Source organism: Heteronotia binoei, chromosome 18, assembly GCF_032191835.1.
Source record: "Heteronotia binoei isolate CCM8104 ecotype False Entrance Well chromosome 18, APGP_CSIRO_Hbin_v1, whole genome shotgun sequence".
Taxonomy (NCBI): Eukaryota; Metazoa; Chordata; class Lepidosauria; order Squamata; family Gekkonidae; genus Heteronotia; species Heteronotia binoei.
Window position 1 is genome coordinate 36,236,894 of NC_083240.1, and position 19,375 is coordinate 36,256,268.

A 19,375-nucleotide genomic window follows, 5' to 3' on the forward strand; every position below is an offset into this window, starting at 1 on the left:
AGTAATCCCCAGGCTGAAGGAGACCCGAATGAAATCAACTAGAGACAGGGCCTTCTCAATCATAGCCCCCTGCTGGTGGAACCAACTACCGGATGAGGTGAGGGCCTTGCAGAACCTGGTGCAGTTCTGCAAGACTGTCCTCTTCCGGCTGGCATACAATTGACTGGCACCGGTATTTAAGAGCTGTGGAAGAAGGCCGTCGCCATCAGAATAGCACCAACTTAATAGTTTGTTTTTCTGTTTTAATTGTTTTAACTGTTTTAATCATTGTTATTTTATTGCCGAATGTGTATTTTTAATACCTATTAATTTTATTGTTTCTGGGATTTTATGTTGTAAGCCGCCCTGAGCCTGCTTCGGCGGGGAGGACGGGATATAAATCAAATCAAATAAAAATAAATAAAATAAAAAACCCTTGGTGGGGGAAAAGCTGACAACTCTCGCGTGTGCTCCCCCCTCCCTTTTCCAGTTCCATCTGAAGAACCGGTTGCCAATGACTTCTCTAGGAATTTCATTCACGGGTGCCGATGAATGGAACTTTGGCCCTGGAAAATTCATACCCTGAACATCTTATTAGTCTCTTAAGGTGCTCTGGGACTTGAATCTGGCTGATCTTGGGGCACTAGCAATAACACTACACCCTCTGCCATCCTGCACTCTGTTCTTCTCCGAACTCCTTGCTGAAGTTCAGGGCAAGGCTCTCAGGACAGCCTTGCTGGATTGGGAGCCGCACTCAACCTCCTGTCCCTTACAGTGGCCAACTGGATGCCAGCTGTTGTCTCCTGGCAGCTGCCAACCAGAGAGACAGCATCCTTTAGATATGAAGATCCTGTGACTAACGGGCCTTGATGGACTTCTCTCCCTGCATGCATTTCTTTATTCTGTAGCCCTTTAAAAACTTAAAAATAAAATTTTAAATGAAAAAAAGAGAGAAAGAACTAGAACACAGAATGGGGGTATTATTGATGGCTGCTGCAGTTTATGGACGGACGAGGGAGAGGGCAGCTCAAGGACTGCAAGAGGTAGCTGGTAGGAACATAAGAGAAGCCATGTTGAGTCAGGCCAATGGCCCATCCAGTCCAACACTCTGTCTCACACAGTGGCCAAAAAAACCCAGGTGCCATCAAGAGGTCCATCAGTGGGGCCAGGACACTAGAAGCCCTCCTCCTGTTGCCCCCATCCAAGCACCAAGAATACAGAGCATCACTTGCCCCAGACATAAATATGAGAAGCCATGTTGCATTAGGCCAGTGGACTGTACAGTCCAACATCCTGTGTCACACAGTGGCCAAAACCCAGGTGCCATTAGGAGGTCCACCAGTGGGGCCAGGACATTAGAAGCCCTCCCACTATTGCCCCACTCCAGCACCAAGAATACAGAGCATCACTTGCCCCAGACATAAACATAAGAGAAGCCATGTTGCATTAGGCCAGTGGCCTGTACAGTCCAATATCCTGTGTCACACAGTGGCCAAAACCCAGGTGCCATCAGGAGGTCCACCAGTGGGGCCAGACTCCAGAAGTCCTCCCACTGTTGCCCCCCCACACACAAACACCAAGAATACAGAGCATCACTGCCCCAGACAGAGAGTTCCAACAATAAGCTGTGGCTAATAACCATTGATGGACCTCTGCTCCATATCTTTATACAATCCACTCCTGAAGCTGTCTACGCTTGCAGCCGCCGCCACCTCCTGTGGCAGTGAATTCCATGTGCCAATCACCCTTTGGGTGAAGAAATACTTCTTCTTGCAATGGAGAGGAAGAGAGACTGCAGGAGGCAGCCTGAGAGCCAAGATGGAAGTTCTCCATCTCTTCCCATCCTGGTGGACCTTCAGAGCTAGCAGATATGGACAGGGAGCAAAGGAAGCAATAGAGAGGAAGGAGGTTTGTGGAGGATGCCAAGAAAGCAAGGGGGGGGGGGGGCGGGTGGAGAGAGAGCGAAGCAATCCCCCAGAACCTTGCAAAGACCCTTTTGCTTTGGGTGGCTTGTTTTTGCTACTAGACGGGACTTTTTCTCAGGTGCTCCACCTGTTCTCAGAGTCATCCTGCAATACTGGCAATGTTGTGCTGTGGGTGGATGAGGAACTTCTGCCCTGGGTTTACCTGCCTTTCTGGATGCTTCTCCACCGCACTACTGTGCTCTTGCCTCTAGAGGGAGCTCAAGCTCAGTGAAACATCCACAGCGGGCAAGGTAGGTTTGCACCATCCTGCTCAACGCCCCCCCCACAAGGTATGCTCACTGACCTTAAAGAGAGACTAAATTATATGAGTACATGTATGCACATGCGCTGTGCATGTAGTCTTTTTTTTTTTTAATCAAAGACCTGCTCCGGAATAAAGTTCATCCCCATATCGGTGCAGCAAGCTCACAGTTCTTGCTCTTGCTTTCTTTCTTTATGCAATTTATTGCTTGGTACTAGAACGGGGATGGCCAGACTTGCTTAACAAAAGAGCTATATAAAATAAATATCAGATGTTTGAGAGAAGGAAGGAAGGAAGGAAGGAAGGAAGGAAGGAAGGAAGGAAGGAAGGAAGGAAGGAAGGAAGGAAGGAAGGAAGGAAGGAAGGAAGGAAGGAAGGAAGGAAGGAAGGAAGGAAGGAAGGAAGGAAGGAAGGAAGGAAGGAAGGAACATAAGAGAAGCCATGTTGGATCAGGCCAACGGCCCATCCAGTCCAACACTCTGTGTCACACAGTGGCAAAAAATTTTATATACACACACACTGTGGCTAATAGCCACTGATGGACCTGTGCTCCATATTTTTATCTAAACCCTTCTTGAAGGTGGCTATACTTGTGGCCGCCACCACCTCCTGTGGCAGTGAATTCCACATGTTAATCACCCTTTGGATGAAGAAGTACTTCCTTTTATCCGTTTTAACCTGTCTGCTCAGCAATTTCATCGAATGCCCACGAGTTCTTGTATTGTGAGAAAGGGAGAAAAGTACTTCTCTACTTTCTCCATCCCATGCATTATCTTGTAAACCTCTATCATGTCACCCCGCAGTCGACGTTTCTCCAAGCTAAAGAGTCCCAAGCGTTTCAAAGAAAGAAAGAAAGAAAGAAAGAAAGAAAGAAAGAAAGAAAGAAAGAAAGAAAGAAAGAAAGAAAGAAAGAAAGAAAGAAAGAAAGAAAGAAAGAAAGAAAGAAAGAGGAGGGGAGGGGAGGAAATAGATGGGAGAATAGGGGGAAGGAGAGGTTGAAAGAGAACAACTTTAAATGCATTCTCCAAGTCTCCAACATTGGTTGGCTTGGCGACAGGATTTAATGCCTCCTGCAAGCCGGCCAATGGGGTGCTGGGGGCTTCGAGAACCACATAATATTTGTGAAAGAGCCACATGAGGCTCCCGAGCCAGTTTGGCCACCCCTGAACAAGAAGGATGAGTGAATCAAGCGAAAACCCTTCATTTCGTGAATGCAAGAGAAACTCCAGGTGGGACTGAGCTCTGAGACGATTCCCCCCCCCCCCCCAATGCTGTGGCTCCATGTTGAACAGTACAGGAAAGAGTGAGTTCCAGGAGAGGAGATATTGGCAAGAAACACCACAGCCCAGCCCACCCCCGCCCCCCGCAGCCAATGCACACTAGGTAGGTAGGCGGGCACTGGCTGCTGTCCTTGCCCCAGGCGGTAGCCCAGTTCACGGCCGGTTCCTTCCCCTCTGCAACCTTTGCAAACACTGTAACCAGAGAGCGCAGAAACGTCAGAGGAGCAAGGCAGCTGGGCTTTGAAACCAAAGCACCAATCACATGAACGTGAATCAGCATTCCACCCGCCCAGAGTGGGCAGAGATGATAAACAAGAGAACTTGAAGCTTAGCTGAGCCATGCCAGGGAGTGGGGGCATCCAAATAGGAAAAATAAAGGTGCTCGGGGGAGGGCGTTCGAGAATGACCCTTACCAATATCAGTACGACGCAGATGCTCCATGAAGCCCAGCAGATCATTCAGGGAAGGGAAAAGGAAAACATACAACTTATCCGAGTGGGGCAGCTGCCCCGGATCTAAAGCTGCCCCCTTAGCTCAGTTAGCGGAATTCATCGTATTTGCTTCATTCTCTCTCAGAACATCAAAAAGGGGCTCCCATTTTATTGATGTTCTGGAAGAGAACGGAGCAAACACGATGCATTTCACTAACTGAGCTGTTACAAGAGAACAGCTAAGGCTGCGTGCCAAGGTCGAACATCACCTCTGCCGCATTCCTGCTTAGGCAGATTCCTGCCAAACCTTTCCCCACCCAACCTACTTTACACGGCAGGTATTCTAAAACCACAGCCTGACATCGATACAGGGCTGCTGAGTATCCACAGTGATTCCAAAGTCATCAGAAGAAGAATTGGAGATTTATACCCCGCTCTTCTCTCCGAATCAGAGACTCAGATCGGTTTACAATCTCCTTTATCTCCTTCCCCCACAACAGACACCCTGTGAGGTGGGTGGGGCTGAGAGAGCTTTCACAGAAGCTGCCCTTTCAAGGACAGCTCTGCCAGAGCTATGGCTGACCCAAGGTCATTCCAGCAGCTGCAAGTGGAGGAGTGGGGAATCAAACCCGGTTCTCCCAGGTAAAAGTCCGCGCGCTTAACCAGTACACCAAATTGGCTCTCACGTCAGGGAGGTGGAACACCAGCTTTGCATGCAGAAGGTCCCCAGTGCCATCGTGACAGCATCTCCAGTTAAAGGGCCTCAGGTGTGTGGGGCGGGGGTAACCTCTCTCTTCCTGAAAACCCAGAGAGCTGTGCTATGGCAGAGAAAATCATCTTCAGCTAGACAGATTCCATATACAGGACCTTCATATATTCATAGAATCACAGATTGGAAGGCACCTCCGAGGACATCTAGCCTAACCTCTTGCACAATGCAGGGAATTCACAAATACTTCCCCCTCCCCCCCCACAGTGATCCCTGCTCCATGCCCAGAAGATGGGGGTGGGGTGGGGGGGGGAGAACCCTCCAGGATTCCTGGCCTGGAGAAAAATTGCTTCCTGACCCCAAAGGGATGATCAGCATTTTCCTGGGCTTGTAAAGAAAGGGCCACGAGAAAGACAGGTTGCTTACCTGTAACTGTAGATCTTCGAGTGCTCATCTGTGCATTCACACTCACGGGATAGAGCGCCTGCGCCGATCCCCGAATCGGTACCTAAAACGCGCTCGGCACCAACGGGCATGCGCAGGTGTCCCAGTGCGCATGCTTGCCAGCGTGAGGATCCCGCCAGTTCCTTCCTGACTGCTGGAAGCCCCTACTGGAGGAAAACCGTCAGCAGTGGGGAAGGAGGGCGGGCAGTGTGAATGCACAGATGACCACATGAAGATCTACAGTTACAGGTAAGCAACCTGTCTATCTTCTTCATGGTCTCTGTGCTTCACACTCATGGGAGATTAGCAAGCAAGACATACCTGGAGGCAGGAAGACGGTCAACCAGAAGAAACAGCTTGCAGCACCGCAGCTCCCAGACGAGTCCTCTGTTGAGCATGCACGTCCAGCGCGTAGTGCTTCATAAAGGCATGCGGAGAGGACCAGGTGGCAGCCTTGCAAACGTCCGTCAGGGAAACGCCTTTCAGGAAAGCCACCGACGTCACCATCGCTATTGTAGAGTGTCCGCAAATAGGCCCAGGTAACGGCTTCTTAGCCAAAAAATAACACAGTTTAATAGTCTCAGTGAGCCATTTTGAAAGCTGCTGAGACGAGATTCTGGAACCTTACTTAGGAGTAGCATAAGAAACAAAAAGATGCTGGTCCTTATGAAAACTCTTGGAGCGACTCAAATAAAACAATAAGGCACGCTTAACATCTAAAGCATGCAACCTACGTTCCTCATCTGAGGAAGGTGTAGAATAAAACGTGGGCAACCAAACTTCTAAGTTAAGGTGGAACTGAGAAACCACCTTGGGGAGAAAGGAAATATCAGGAGCTAAGGACACTCCAGACTCCTGAAAAGCTAAATATGGGTAGTCACAACGCATAGCCGTGAGCTCCCCTGTACGGTGTGCTGATGTGATGGCTACCAAAAAAGCAGTCTTCCAAGATAGGAGCTGTAACAAGCATGTGGCCATCAGCTCAAAAGGACGCCGAATCAGCCTGTCCAACACTAGAGTCAAATCCCACAATTGTGGGGGTGATCTTGAAGGAGGATGAAGACTAAGCAAACCCTTCAAAAATCTCTTAGAATGAGGGTGTGCAAAAACTGAATGCCCCTCCACTGGTTCATGGAATGCAGATATTGCCGCCAGATAAACTTTAATGGAGGAAAAAACAACTCCAGCATCCACAGAGATAACAAAAACTCAAAAATAACCGGCAGTCACACCCTCTGGGGCGAAACAGTAGGATCAACTAAAAACTGAAGAAACTTCTGCCACTTCCTATCATAAGAAGCACGGGTAGACAGCTTCCTGCTATTCAGGAAAATGTGTTGGACTCTGCTGGAGAACTCACAGGGTCGATGAACCACGCTGTCAGCTTCAGGTGGGGCACGTTGTGATGGAATACATGACCGTCCTGAGCTGACAGAAGATCCGGTTCCGCCAGAAACTGGTAGAAGACCCCCCTCGCCAGTTGGAGCAAGATCGGGAACCAGATCTGCCGAGGCCACCATGGAGTCACCAGGATGCAGCATGGTCTCTCTCTTGCGATCTTGTTGACCACCCTTGTCAATAGTGGCAGAGGTGGGAACAGATATAGGAACCGACCTTCCCACGGGAACAGCAGACCGTCTCCCAACGACTCTGGATCCGAGCCCCCTCTGGAGCAGAACAGAGGACACTTCCGGTTCTCGGCTGTGGCAAAGACGTCCACCTGAGGATACCCCCAGAGCTGAAACACGGGTTGAAGGAAGCGCCACTGTATCTCCCACTCGTGCGGGGAAGCCGCACCCCTGCTGAGAGAGTCTGCTTGCAGGTTGAGCACCCCTGGGAGATGGGCAGCCTTCACAAAGATGTCGTGGTCCAGTCACTCCGACCACAGTTCCAGTGCCAACGCACAGAGCCATCGAGAAACTGTCCCTCCCTGTCTGTTGATGTAACACAGGGCAGTGGTATTGTCCGTAAGCAGAGCAACAACCTTCCCCGCCACCATGGGGCGGAAGGATCGAAGAGCAAAATGAACTGCCAGCAGTTCCAGGTAATTTATATGGCAGTGAGTCAATTTCAAAGGCCAAGGGCCCCCCACACACATAAAGACGCATCTGTTGTGATCGCCACTGTTGGTACAGGTAGGTGGAAGGGAGCTCCCTGACAAATGTTGTCCTTTGATTTCCACCACTGCAGTGTTTGAAGTGTCACAGGTGGAATTACAAAGCTCTTCCGAGGTGAGTCCCTTAACGGTCGAAACTGACGAAGAAACCAAAGTTGTAGGCCTCTCATCCTCAGCTTCGCAAAGATCAGCACGTTTGTAGTCGCCGCCATCAGCCCCAGCATCCGCTGCAGCTGCTGCGCTGTGCCCCACTTTCGACTCTGCGGAAGTTCGACAAGGTTGATAATTTCCATCGCTCTCTGCTGAGGCAGGAAAGCACGATGAAGGTTTGTATCCAGCAAAGCCCCTATGAACTGAACTGTCTGTGATGGAGTAAGGTGTGATTTCTCCAAACTGACCTGCAGACCCAAGGTGTGAAGAAGACGAAGAGTGGTGGCAATATGGTTTGACAAACTTTCCTTCGACTCCGCCACAAGGAGCCAATCGTCGACGTATGGAAAGATGACTATCCCTTGAAGCCGGAGGTGGGCAGCCACAACGCTCATCATCTTCATGAACACCCGAGGTGCAGTGGACAGGCCGAACGGAAGGGCCTTGAACTGGAAGTGTTGAGAACCTACTGCAAACCGAAGGAAACGTCTGAACGCAGGATGGATGCTGACGTGGAAGTAGGCATCCTTGAGGTCCAGCGTTGCCATCCAGTCCCCTGGGTTGATGAGGGACAGAATTGTTTGCAGAGTGGACATTCTGAACTTCTGGTACAGAATAAACTTGTTCAGATTCCGAAGGTCCATGGTCTCAAACCCCCGTCCTGCTTGGGAACCAGGAAGTAACGAGAGTAGAAGCCTCCCGTCCTGGCCTCCACCGGGACCCGTTCTATGGCGTGTTTCTGTAGGAGGTTGCTCACCTCCGCCAGCAGAGGTGGGGAAGGGGGTGTGGTGATTACCACAGATTGGTTCGGAATCTGAGCAAAATCTATTTTGTAGCCTTCCGCGACGATGGAAAGCGCCCACCTGTCCGTAGAGATGGACTCCCAGGCTGACAGGAATGGGCGGAGGCAGATAGACAAAGAAGAAGTGGGGACGGTGACACGTGCTACCAGAAAGTCAAAGGCCCTGCTTTTGAGGGCGAGCGCCCTTGGACTTGCCGGTGGCCTGTGCAGAAGCGTAGCGGTTTCTATTGTTCCCCCTGTATGGGGACCTACTCTCAGGTTGGGCAGAGCGAGGTCTCCACTGCTGTTCCAGGGAGAACTTTTGATATGGCTTCTTTGACCAAGGTATGTTCCACTGTTTTGGTTTCGTAGCTCTGGAAGACGCCGGGACACCCAGGTTCCTGGAAGTTTTTATGCTTTTATCCATTTCCTGGAGTGCATTGTCAGTTGTCGAGCTGAAGAGGCCTTCGCCCTTGAAGGGCAGATCTTCAATGAAGGCCCTGGTGTCTTGCTGGAGGGCCGTTGACCTGAGCCAGGAGCGGCAGCGGAGGCAGACAGCAGAAGTGATGGTTCTTGCTGAGACGTCCACCATATGCTTTGCTGCAGCCAGTTGTTGTTTGGCTACAGCAAAGCCTTCCTTCTGCAACTTCTTTGCAGCAGACCTCTTCTCCTCACTCAGGGAAAACAAGAGGGGAGGTAAGTTGTTCCCACACTGAGTATTGGTATCTAGCCATGCACGTATTGTATCTAGCCATAGTTAGATACCTTTACTCCCAGCGCCCCAGCAAAGTAAAACTTCCTCCCAACGTTGTCCAGCTTCTTTCCCTCCTTGTCTGGTGGAGAGGAGTGCATCTTGCGGGCCTTTGACTAGGAGGATATGACCACTAAATTGGGCTTTGGATGCGTGAAGAGAAATTTAGCACCGGCCTCTTGGACGCGGTACATGTGATCCAACCTTCTTGATGACACAGGTGTAGAAGCAGGCTTCGCCCAGGGCTCCTTCACCGCCAGTAAGATGACCTTCGTAACAGGCAGGGCAACCGCTGTAGACATATCCCGCTGCATGATGTCGAATACGGTGTTGTCTACAACGGGTTGCGGTTGTGTTACTGGGAGAGGGAGGGAGAGTGCCATCCTCTTCACCAGGTCCCCATACGACTTTAGATCCTCCGTTGGTGAAATGGGAAGATCTTCAGTGGTATGAGACACTGGCGAAGGTTCCAAAGCCCTGTCCGAATCGTCAGTACCGACCTCGGAGTCCGACGATGAAGACTCTCTCCTCAAAGAATGTTCCGAGAGCACCGGCGTTGACTCCCTGACGGGTGACCGGATCGACACCAACGACCAAGGCTTGACTTCCTCCACCACCACGCCGCGTCTTTCGGGTGGGACGGACATCGATGCTGAGGGACGCTGCCTAGAATGCTGGGAAAGCCTCGACATATGGAATGCCTTAGATTGCTGGTCCCAGTCTGCAAACTCCTGAGGGGGGTACCACTGTTACGGTGGGTATTGATAGGCGTAGGGAAGCCACTGACGCTGCTCCCACGGTGAAAGCGGCGAGCTACGGTGGTCGGTTCCAGCTCTCTCCGACCTCTTGCCTTATCCAGCGGTGTCAATGGCTCCACCTCCGAGACAGAGTTGCTCTCACTGTGACGCCTTGACCCCGAAGAATGGGAGCGCTGAACGAGGTCAATCTCTTGCTCCGATGCCAATAGATGCAACTGCTGCGAAGCACTGCCTCTCGACACCGAAGGGCTACGATGTGGGGACGCCAAGATCTTCCTCGGTGGAGCGGTCGACATCGATGTTGAAGTGTCATGAGAAGGGGAAGGAGTGCGGGACGATCTCTTCTTCTGCTTCTTCTTAGATTTCACCTTCTTCGGTGTAGATGATCGGGTCCCCGAGTCATCCCGACGCTTCTTAGCTGGGGTGTCCACTGACCCTTCAGAAGGTCGCTTTGTGGAACGCCCATGCTCGACTGGCATCTCGGTCCTGATTGGCTATGTATCGGCCGATGTGACCATCGGGGCCGCAGCCTCTCCCATCAGTACCGAGGGGCCCGATGCCATCTTTTGAGGACGAAGTGCCAACTCAACCAACGCAGCCGAAAGCCTCGCCGCTCGATTCTTGCGTGTTTGTTTGGAAAAACTCAGGCAGTGCGAGCAAGAATCCACACGATGTCCCTCGCCCAAACAAAGGAGACAGAGGGAATGGCCGTCGGGCGGGGGCAATCTTCTTCCCACAGGAGTGGCACCTCTTAAAAAACCCTCAACGTCTTTCCATAGATGCCAAGGAAAAAAACCACCCAGGAAAGTCTCTGAGGGGAAAAATGGGGGAAAACTGGGCCTCAAAGGGCAAGTCCAACAATTTTTTTTTTAATTTTTTTACAACACTAACTATCTAATAACTAACTAACTAACTACACTAAGAAAATAACAAGGGCTATATCAACAAGAAAGGCAATCCTAAGATTACTTTACCGACCAGGGACACGAAAGGAGATCCTCTCAGCGCAGCGGTCAGAAAGGATCCCGGGCTTTTTAGGTACCGATTCGGGGATCAGCGCAGGAGCTGTATCCCATGAGTGTGAAGCACAGAGACCATGAAAAAGATCTAAGCACTGATGCAACCCTTCCTGCCCTGCTTCTCATGATCTGCCCAAGCTCACAGAATCGATGTCTGATGGCCATCTAGTCTCTGTTTAAAAACCTCCAAAGAAGGAGAGCCCACCATCTCCTGAGGAAGCCTGTTCCACTGTGGAACTGCTCTAACAGCCAGAAAGTTTGTGTATTCAAAAACTCTTTAAATTTGAACATATGAAGCTGCCTTGTACTGAATCAGACCCTGGGTCCATCAAAGTCAGTATTGTCTACTCAGACTGGCAGCGGCTCTCCAGGGTCTCAAGCTGAGGTTTTTCACGCCTACTTGCCTGGACCCTTTTTAGTTGGGGATGCCGGGGATTGAACCTGGGACCTTCTGCTTACCAAGCAGATGCTCTACCCCTGAGCCACTGTCCCTCCCCAATTTCAGCCTGTTGGTTCTGGTATGGCCTGCTGGGGCAACAGAAAACAATTCCGCACCATCTTCTATATGACAGCCCTTCAAGTACTAGGAGATGGTGATCATATCACCTTAAATGTCATAATCTCAACAATCTTTGGAGGCGGGGGACTGGCCAAAAAGAAACAGTCCATTTACTCTGGATGACAGTCTTGAGCCACTCGGCTTCTCTAGCACCCATGAACCTCCGACACTGAAAGGAAAGTGAAGCCAAAGATCGGCCACTGTTTGTCTTTGGCTGGGGGGGGGGGGAATAGTTATGCCAGCCTGGCGATCCAAAAGTCTCAGTGCGGGGAACAAGAATTAAAACAAACCAAAATGGAAAAGAAGATTAAAACTTAAGAGAGTCCATTAAGAAATCTGCATCTGTTTAAAAGAGTCAACACTGCACTCCTGGGGCAGATTCCATGAGAATTAGTTCTTTGGAGAGGAAGACAAATTCACACACATGCCCTTTTCTCCTGGCCGCTTGTGGTCTCAACCCTTTGTGGATATAATGAAGGAAGACCAGCAGTCTACCTTGAAAAGACCATTACCGTATATGAAGCATTCCAAATGCTCGAAAAGTGCTAAATATACTTTCCCTCCAAGACCTGGGTTGCTTGGATATTGGGCTTAAATCCAGTGGCTTCGGGAAGTGGAAAGGTCAGACCAGGTCGCCTCTTCCATTCCTTTCCACGCTTCCTTTGCCGTCACTCCAAAAATGCACGCTTTTCGAGGCCTGAGATCGAGCCACTGGGGAGCCACGCGCAGCCTGACCAGGGTTCTGGGCTCAGAAGTCTCTGGCAGAACATGAAGCCTCTCTTTCCTCTCGGGGAGGTTACATGGGGACATTGTCAATGTGTGTCTTTGCAAAATGGGCCGAAGGCAGGCGGGGGAAAGAAACACACAAGCAAATGTTGAGACATCTTTTCCCAATCAGATGATGGGGATCTCCCGTTACAAAACAACCCCAGCGGGAGCAGTTTTGCGCAAGAAAGGAACTGTGGGAAAAGAGAGCCACTCTCCAGACCTGGCTCCTTCATCTTAGCCAAGCTGAGAAGTTGCACAGTCAGTAAGTGCCACACACAAAGGGGCACCACTGCATTTTGCAAAACTAAACATCAGCTCTGCATCCTCAGAATGCCTTTTTTTGGTAGCTGTTTCATAGGCTCTTAGTGATTATGTAGCTATAAGGACTAGGAACTTAAAAATTCTTTGGAGAAAGAACTGAGATTCAATTGCAGCGTTCACATAAGAAGAACTGTACTAGATCAGCCATGTGATTCATCTAAGTCAGGGGTGGCCAAACTCACTCAACGTAAGAACCACATAGAATAAATGTCAGATTTGCGAGAGAAGGAAGGAAGGAGAGGTAGAAAGACAGCAACTTTAACTTTAAATGCATTCTCTAACCCACTGTCTGGCTTGGTAGGATAAGTGATCTAAAGAGAGAAATGCCTTCTGCAAGGTAAATAGAGGAGGGGGAGGTAGAAAGAAAGCAACTTTAACTTTAAATGCACCCTCCAAGCCACTGGCTGGCTTGGTAAGATAAGTGATTTAAAGAGAGAATGCCTTCTCCAAGGTAAATTGGGAGGAAGAGGTGGAAAGAAAGCAACTTTAAATGCATTCTCCAAGCCACCAGTTTGGCCATTGGGGGCTTCGAGAGCCACATAGTATGTGTGAAAGAGCCACAGTTTGGCCATCCCTGGTCTAATTCAACATCCTGTTTCCCACTGTGGCCAAGCAGATGTCCTGGAAGGCCCACAGAAGGGGCAGACAGACCAAAACTGCCTCCTTTTTGCCTCCCTGCACTAATGTTCACAAGGCTACTGCCTCTAATCATGGAGCCCTCCTGAGGGCAGATCCTCTTCGCCTCCATGAATTTATCTAACCCTGTTCTGAAGCTGACCAAGTTAGTGGCCGTCGCCTATATCCTGTAGCAGGGTGTTCGATAAGTTAAGTGTCCATGGCATGAAGTGCTCTGATCTGCTGCTACTCAATCTACTACTCGCCGGGAACTAACATGTGCAAATCGCATACGTTTTCCTTTCCAGTCTTGGTGGGTGTGCTTTTTAAGGATTTTTGCCGCTTATCTTAACAGTAATGGACTATTTGGGATTTTGTCAAGATGGGACTACATTTCCAATCTGGTGCCTTTAGTAGATAAGTTTTAATGCTTATCATGTTTGCATATTTTTATTCTCAGTAACACTTTTCAGTATTGAAGTTTTACTGATTGCATGTAGCTAAAATTGTGCTCTTTTTCTTTGTATCGTAGCACACGGTGTCCTCACTTATGTTCTTATTTGGTAAGCTGTTATATTGTTCAGCCTTCATTGCAACTCTGACTCTTTTACTAAGAAGATATTTGAAAGCTGAATACGTATACACACACACACTCACGCAAACGTGATTGGCCTTGGCTGAGGTTTTCTTTTTGATTATGCACTGCTTTGAAGCCTTGTACCCAGCCCTGAGAACATGTGAAAAGATAGTAAAGAATCAATGAATTGGCTCTTTGCGCCTATTCCCCAACAACACGCAAAAGAATGTCACCCTGAAACCTCCTGCAACTCTGAACTGAGCTAAACCACGCTTCCTTTCCTGGGCTTAATGTGCCATTTATGCTGCATGCGCATGTAATCTGGGTCCCTCCCTGCACCAAGCTAGAGAGAGTGATGATAATGATAGTGACAAGAGTAATGATTTTCCTACTTTCCCACTTCAATACATGAGAAAGAAGGGGAGGGACGGTGGCTCAGTGGCAGAGCATCTACTTAGTAAGCAGAAGGTCCCAGGGTCAATCCTTGGCATCTCCAACTAAAAAGGGTCCAAGCAAGTAGGCGTGAAAAACCTCAGCTTGAGACCCTGGAGAGCCGCTGGCAGTCTGAATAGACAATACTGACTTTGATGGACCGAGGGGGGTCTGATTCAGTATAAGGCACCTTCATATGTTCATATGATCCAATTCAGTAGAGGACAGAGTCATGCGGTCATGCGAGTTTAGGGGAGGGATGGTGGCTCAGTGCTAGAGCATCTGCTTGGTAAGGAGGTCCCAGGTTCAATCCCCGGCATCTTCAACTAGAAAAGGTCCAGGCAAGTAGGCATGAAAAACCTCAGCTTAAGAACCTGGAGAGCTGCTGCCAGTCTGAGTAGACAATACTGACTTTGATGGGCTGAGGGTCTGATTCAGAAGGCAGCTTCATAGGTTCATATGATCCAGAGTGTGGTCAGCTGACAGGAAGTTCAAACTGAAGCTTCCCCACCGAACACAGGATTCACTTTAAGAATACATCCTAAAACGGGGCCATGACCATGAACTTAATTTTTTTAACAAGCGCATTGCTTTGTAGGGGATCTATCAACAGAATTAGCTCTCATTAAACAGCACCTCCATGTTTGAAGGTTATTTTTTTAGCATCCACACAAGTTAATTATCTGTAATCCTCCTCTTTCCAGGTTTCCCCTGCTTTGCTATGATCTTTTATTGAAAGAATGCAGTCCAAGGGCATTTGCATGCTATCTAAATGCCATCTTTTAAAAATCAGCAATCATTTTAGCGCTGTGCAATGACATTGTAACAATCTACTCCCATGATCCACAGGTACCCCTGAATTGTCAGCTATCTTTTTTAAAAATGCAAGTTTCTAGCCCTTTTTATTATGGAGATATAAGGGGAAAGGCACAGGCAGTTTTTTGTCCCTACTGCCTGGAAGGAATGAGGAGGGGAAGCCACAAGACAGCTGGAGAAGGGCAGAAATCCACAGTTCGACTGTTTGACGTGGACTCTCTGTTCATCCCTCTGTATTTGCAGCAGCAATTAAATCAGCATGGAGAATTGCTGCAGTGTGGATGCAGCTGAGCTAAAGGGAGACGCATTTCTGCCATGTGTGCAAGTCCACGCAGCACCCGCTGGCACAGAGCCCTAGGTCAGCACAAACGCACCTGGCCAAAAGGATCCCCTGGTACTCCTCTAGCTGCCGCATGAAGCTGGGGTTGGGCTTGGTGACTGTGCGCCGCTCCTTCACGTAATCGTAGGCCCGATCCAGGTTCCAGCCATACTCCTTCATGGCGTAGGCGATCACTGTGGAGGCTGACCGGCTGACTCCCATCTTGCAGTGAACCAGGCACTTGGAGCCATTCTTCCTGCAAGACAACGTGGCCGTTAAAGAACGGAACGTCAAGCCGCGCACTCACACAATCACACACACCCTTTATTGAAGAAGAAGATATTGGATTTATACCCCGCCCTCCACTCCGAAGTGTCTCAGAGTGGCTCACAATCTCCTTTACCTTCCTCCCCCACAACAGACACCCTGTGAGGTGGGTGGGGCTGGAGAGAGCTCTCATAGCATCTGCCCTTTCAAGGACAACCTCTGCCAGAGCTATGGCTGACCCAAGACCATGCTAGCAGGTGCAAGTGGAGGAGTGGGGAATCAAACCCGGTTCTCCCAGATAAGAGTCCGCGCACTTAACCACTACACCAAAATGGCTCTCCACACCAAACTGGTTCTCCATATTGTTATTGGCATAACAAGACAAGACAACACCATATGGATAACAACAGAGTCCGTGGTCAAAAAGACCATCTCTTCCTGGAAGTATGGTCAAAGAATTTTGCTACAGATTCAATAGTTTCACTCTTGTTTGAGGCTAATAGTGAAAGGATTTTACGGTCCCCAGACCCTCCAAAGGTTGCAAAAAGGGCTTTAAAAAAAAAAGCACAGAGATCATCATAGAATGTACAATTTAGACGAATATGGTGATTATCCTCTATCTCATTCATCCCACATAGGCACAGCAGAGCGTTTATGTCAGCTCATTTTTAACTTTCTCCCTTCTATGGGAGATGTAAGAAAATTCCATAAGATAGGCTGTGCCTATCGCCCCTTGCGGCATGAGAAAGGTAGGATCTGAACTCACAATCCCAAGAGTTCAGCCTGAAAGAAGCAACCACATCTAAACCTACTTGAACCACTTTAGCAAGTAAGGATGACGACGAGATCGAGCTGAACCCACCGTCCTGGGTACAGTCGCAGAGGGTCATTATCACCGCTGCATCTCAGAAGATGGCTCAGGTGGGGGGGGTGTTTGTATGATGGCAGGATTGGAACGCCATTGGCCCATTCCCAAGTCACCACATATCTGCTTCAAAGACTCCTGCCCCTGGAGCGGCAGTTTTCTGAACTGCTGAACATAAGAACATAAGAGAAGCCATGTTGGATCAGGCCAATGGCCCATCCAATCCAACACTCTGTGTCACACAGTGGCCAATATGTGTGTGTGTGCTGCTTCTGCAAAAACTCCCGTCTCCAGCATGATTCCTTTGCTTCGTTTGCTCAACACATAATAGAAACTCCTCTTAAGCATGGAGAAAACATATGTCAGGGGTGGCCAACGGTAGCTCTCCAGATGTTTTTTTGCCTACAATTCCCATCAGCCCCAGCCATTGGCCATGCTGGCTGGGGCTGATGGGAGTTGTAGGCAAAAAAAAAAAAATCTGGGGAGCAACCGTTGGCCACCCCTGACATATGGAATGGGCAAGCAGACCCCATTCACTTGACTCCTTGCCTCCAGCCTTAACTATATTTAAACAGCTCGGTTAACCATGGCTACGGCTAAACGGCTTCCCCGTTTAACCTGGATTCTGTAAGAAAGACAAGTAAAACCTGTTTTTTTTTTAAAAAAGCCAGGAAACCTGGTTAGCCGTTGCATGCGAGTGTGTTTCCTTTTTAACAGACGTACTTTGCTTTGGAGATGAATTTGTATGTGTCGTTCCAGTAAGCTAACAGATCTGTAGCCTCTTCGTCGTAAACACGGATGTTATGGTATTCGAAAATCCCTGGGAAGAAATTATCAATCTCTCGAGTGACGTTCAAAATGTACCGCACCCTGTGTGGAAACAAGAGGAAAAGATAACACTGAGAAGGAGGTGGTGGAGGGGAGGAGCAGAGAGAGAGAGAGATGCTGGAAAGGGGCTGCCCAGGTGGGGAGGAGGAACCCCGATGGGCCTGATTTGAGCTAAGGAACATGTGTTGGTTTCTTAATCCCACTGCAACCCCCAAAGAGCGGGGGAAACAACAGTACCCCAAGGGAGCCTCATGTGCTTTCCTTAGAGACTGAGTTATCGACAGATACAAACCCTTTGAGGCATACAATCCAGGCAGTAAAAAGAGTGATTCTCTCCCCATGAACATCAATGCGGGGCCAAGCAGGAATTCTACAGCTGTGCTAAATTCGGTTTCAAAACGCTCACCAGCCGCCATACCTAAATGGAACTTGCAGGTGCGGAGGCAAGGTATGAGGCACTGGCGACAGACAAGGATTGGGGTGGGGAGAGGAGAGGAGAGGACAGGACACCGCTGCTTTTCATTTCCCATCTTTGTAATACAGAAAGAAGTACAGTTGGTTGCTGTCGAGAACAGAATACAGGACTGGACAGACTTTGCTTGGATCTGCTCATGCAATGTATGCATTCCAGAGCTACTGACTTGCTGCTGTCTGGTTTTAAAGGTGGGGAGGAAGGGGGTCAAGGTTGACCTTGTTCACTCTGGGGGCCTGAGTCCCCTCAGAAGCAATGAAAGTCTCCTGTCTAGGGCTTTTTTTGTAGCAGGAAGTCCTTTGTATATTAGGCCACACACCCCTGATGTAGCCAATCCTCCAAGAGCTTACAGGACTCTTCTTACAGGGTCTGCTGTTAGCTTCAGGAGGCTTGGCTACATCAAGGGGGTGTGGTCTAATACGCAAAGGAGTTCTTGCTACAAAAAAGCTCTCCTGACAATGCACAGGACCTCGGTTTGGACTCTACTTTTCCAGTCTGCCAGGTAGTTCCCGCTCTCCATTACTGTGACTTGGCAAACAGTTCAGGGGAGAAAGAACACACATCTTTTTTTCCTGAGTGCCTTTAAGAAGTGGGACTGGCAGGTGCACTCTAAAAGGGCCTAGGTGCACTCTAAAAGGGCAGCATCTGCCTGTTGGCGATACTGTCTCCACTTTGGTCATGGGGAAGATGGCAAATGGACACCCTTTTGCGAGGCCTCAGCTAAATTCTATAATCCAGGCTTACCCTCGGTTCTGCAGGTCTTCCAGATTGGAGGCGTTCCACTCTGACCCCTGCGTGGAAGGAATAAGAAAGACGTCAACCAAGAGAAGGGCTGTGTGTTCAAGTTTAATATCTCTCCCCCACCAATTACTAAGTGCTAGGTGCAGAATTCAATGCACCTGGTAGGAAGCTGGGGGGGGGGGGGAAGAGAGATAAATATGCCATTTTGTGGCTTTGGGGCAACATTTCTGTGATGACAGGAGTTTAGAAGGAGAGGGAGATCTGAGCAGGGTCAACAAAAGCAGAGGAAGCCTTATTTTCATGTACGGTGGTCTTGCAAAAGAGTAAAAGGGTACTGGATAAAAGTACATGAGAGGCTTCAAAAATGTTACAAAACATCCATTCCCTTCAAGCCGGAGCTTTTTTTTTTTAAATTGAACTTATTTTCTTGTAAAACAGAAAAACGTTATGAAACATTTGATAATACATGTAGTTATTGCTGCGAGTCTTTTGCTTGCACAGTATTGGGGAAAAAAGGGAATTGCCAACAACTGATGAATTTGTTGTTAAAAGAACGGACACAGCGGAGAGGGATACTCTGTCTAATATGTTGAAATCAAAGCATGAGGATAAAAATTGGTCTTTATTTTATGATTGGTTAATGAAATGCAAATAATGACTAAGGACAGGAACAGTGCCAATTAAGGATCCTGAAATCAGAGGAATTGGGGTTCTGTTATTGGAAAAGGATAAAAGAGTTATTTCTTAAGTTAATGTAATAATGTTATATTATTGTGGAACTGCTTTCTCCATCCAGTATACGTGCCTTTGCCTTTTTCGCTGCTTGTTTTTGTGCAATTAATTAAAATAAAAATAAATCAAAAGGGAGGAGGTCAAAAGCAGAGGAAGCCTGTTCTTGGCACCTGCAGGGCTCTATTTCTCCCCCAGCCTTTCCTTCCCATGGCAGTCAGTGCTTCAAGGAAAGGTCCCAGGTCACCTTGCCTCCGGCTGCCATTTGGAACAAAGGAGGCAAGGGGAAGCAAGCAGCCAAACGGCTCACACAGGGAGGGGAATGCCACCCGCTGCCTACTCTCGCCAGCAATCCCAGGACACCAATCAAAACTATTCTGGTGCCAGCAGTACTTGAGGCCGAGTTCTGGGCCGCCGTTGCG

At 48.9% G+C, this 19,375-nt stretch overlaps 1 protein-coding gene across 4 annotated transcripts in view; it reads right to left on the minus strand.

Annotated features, from left to right (window-relative positions):
* Window positions 1-19,375, minus strand: part of SSH2 (slingshot protein phosphatase 2) — a 182,669-nt gene that overhangs the window by 8,851 nt on the left and 154,443 nt on the right. For all 4 annotated transcript variants that reach the window (XM_060259128.1, XM_060259127.1, XM_060259125.1 and 1 more), the window contains 3 exons: window positions 18,228-18,274; window positions 16,907-17,053; window positions 15,107-15,307 (listed from right to left, as the gene is read on the minus strand). In XM_060259128.1, coding sequence (XP_060115111.1) covers window positions 15,107-15,307; window positions 16,907-17,053; window positions 18,228-18,274 — 395 coding nt within the window. The remainder of the gene's footprint in view (window positions 1-15,106; window positions 15,308-16,906; window positions 17,054-18,227; window positions 18,275-19,375) is intronic.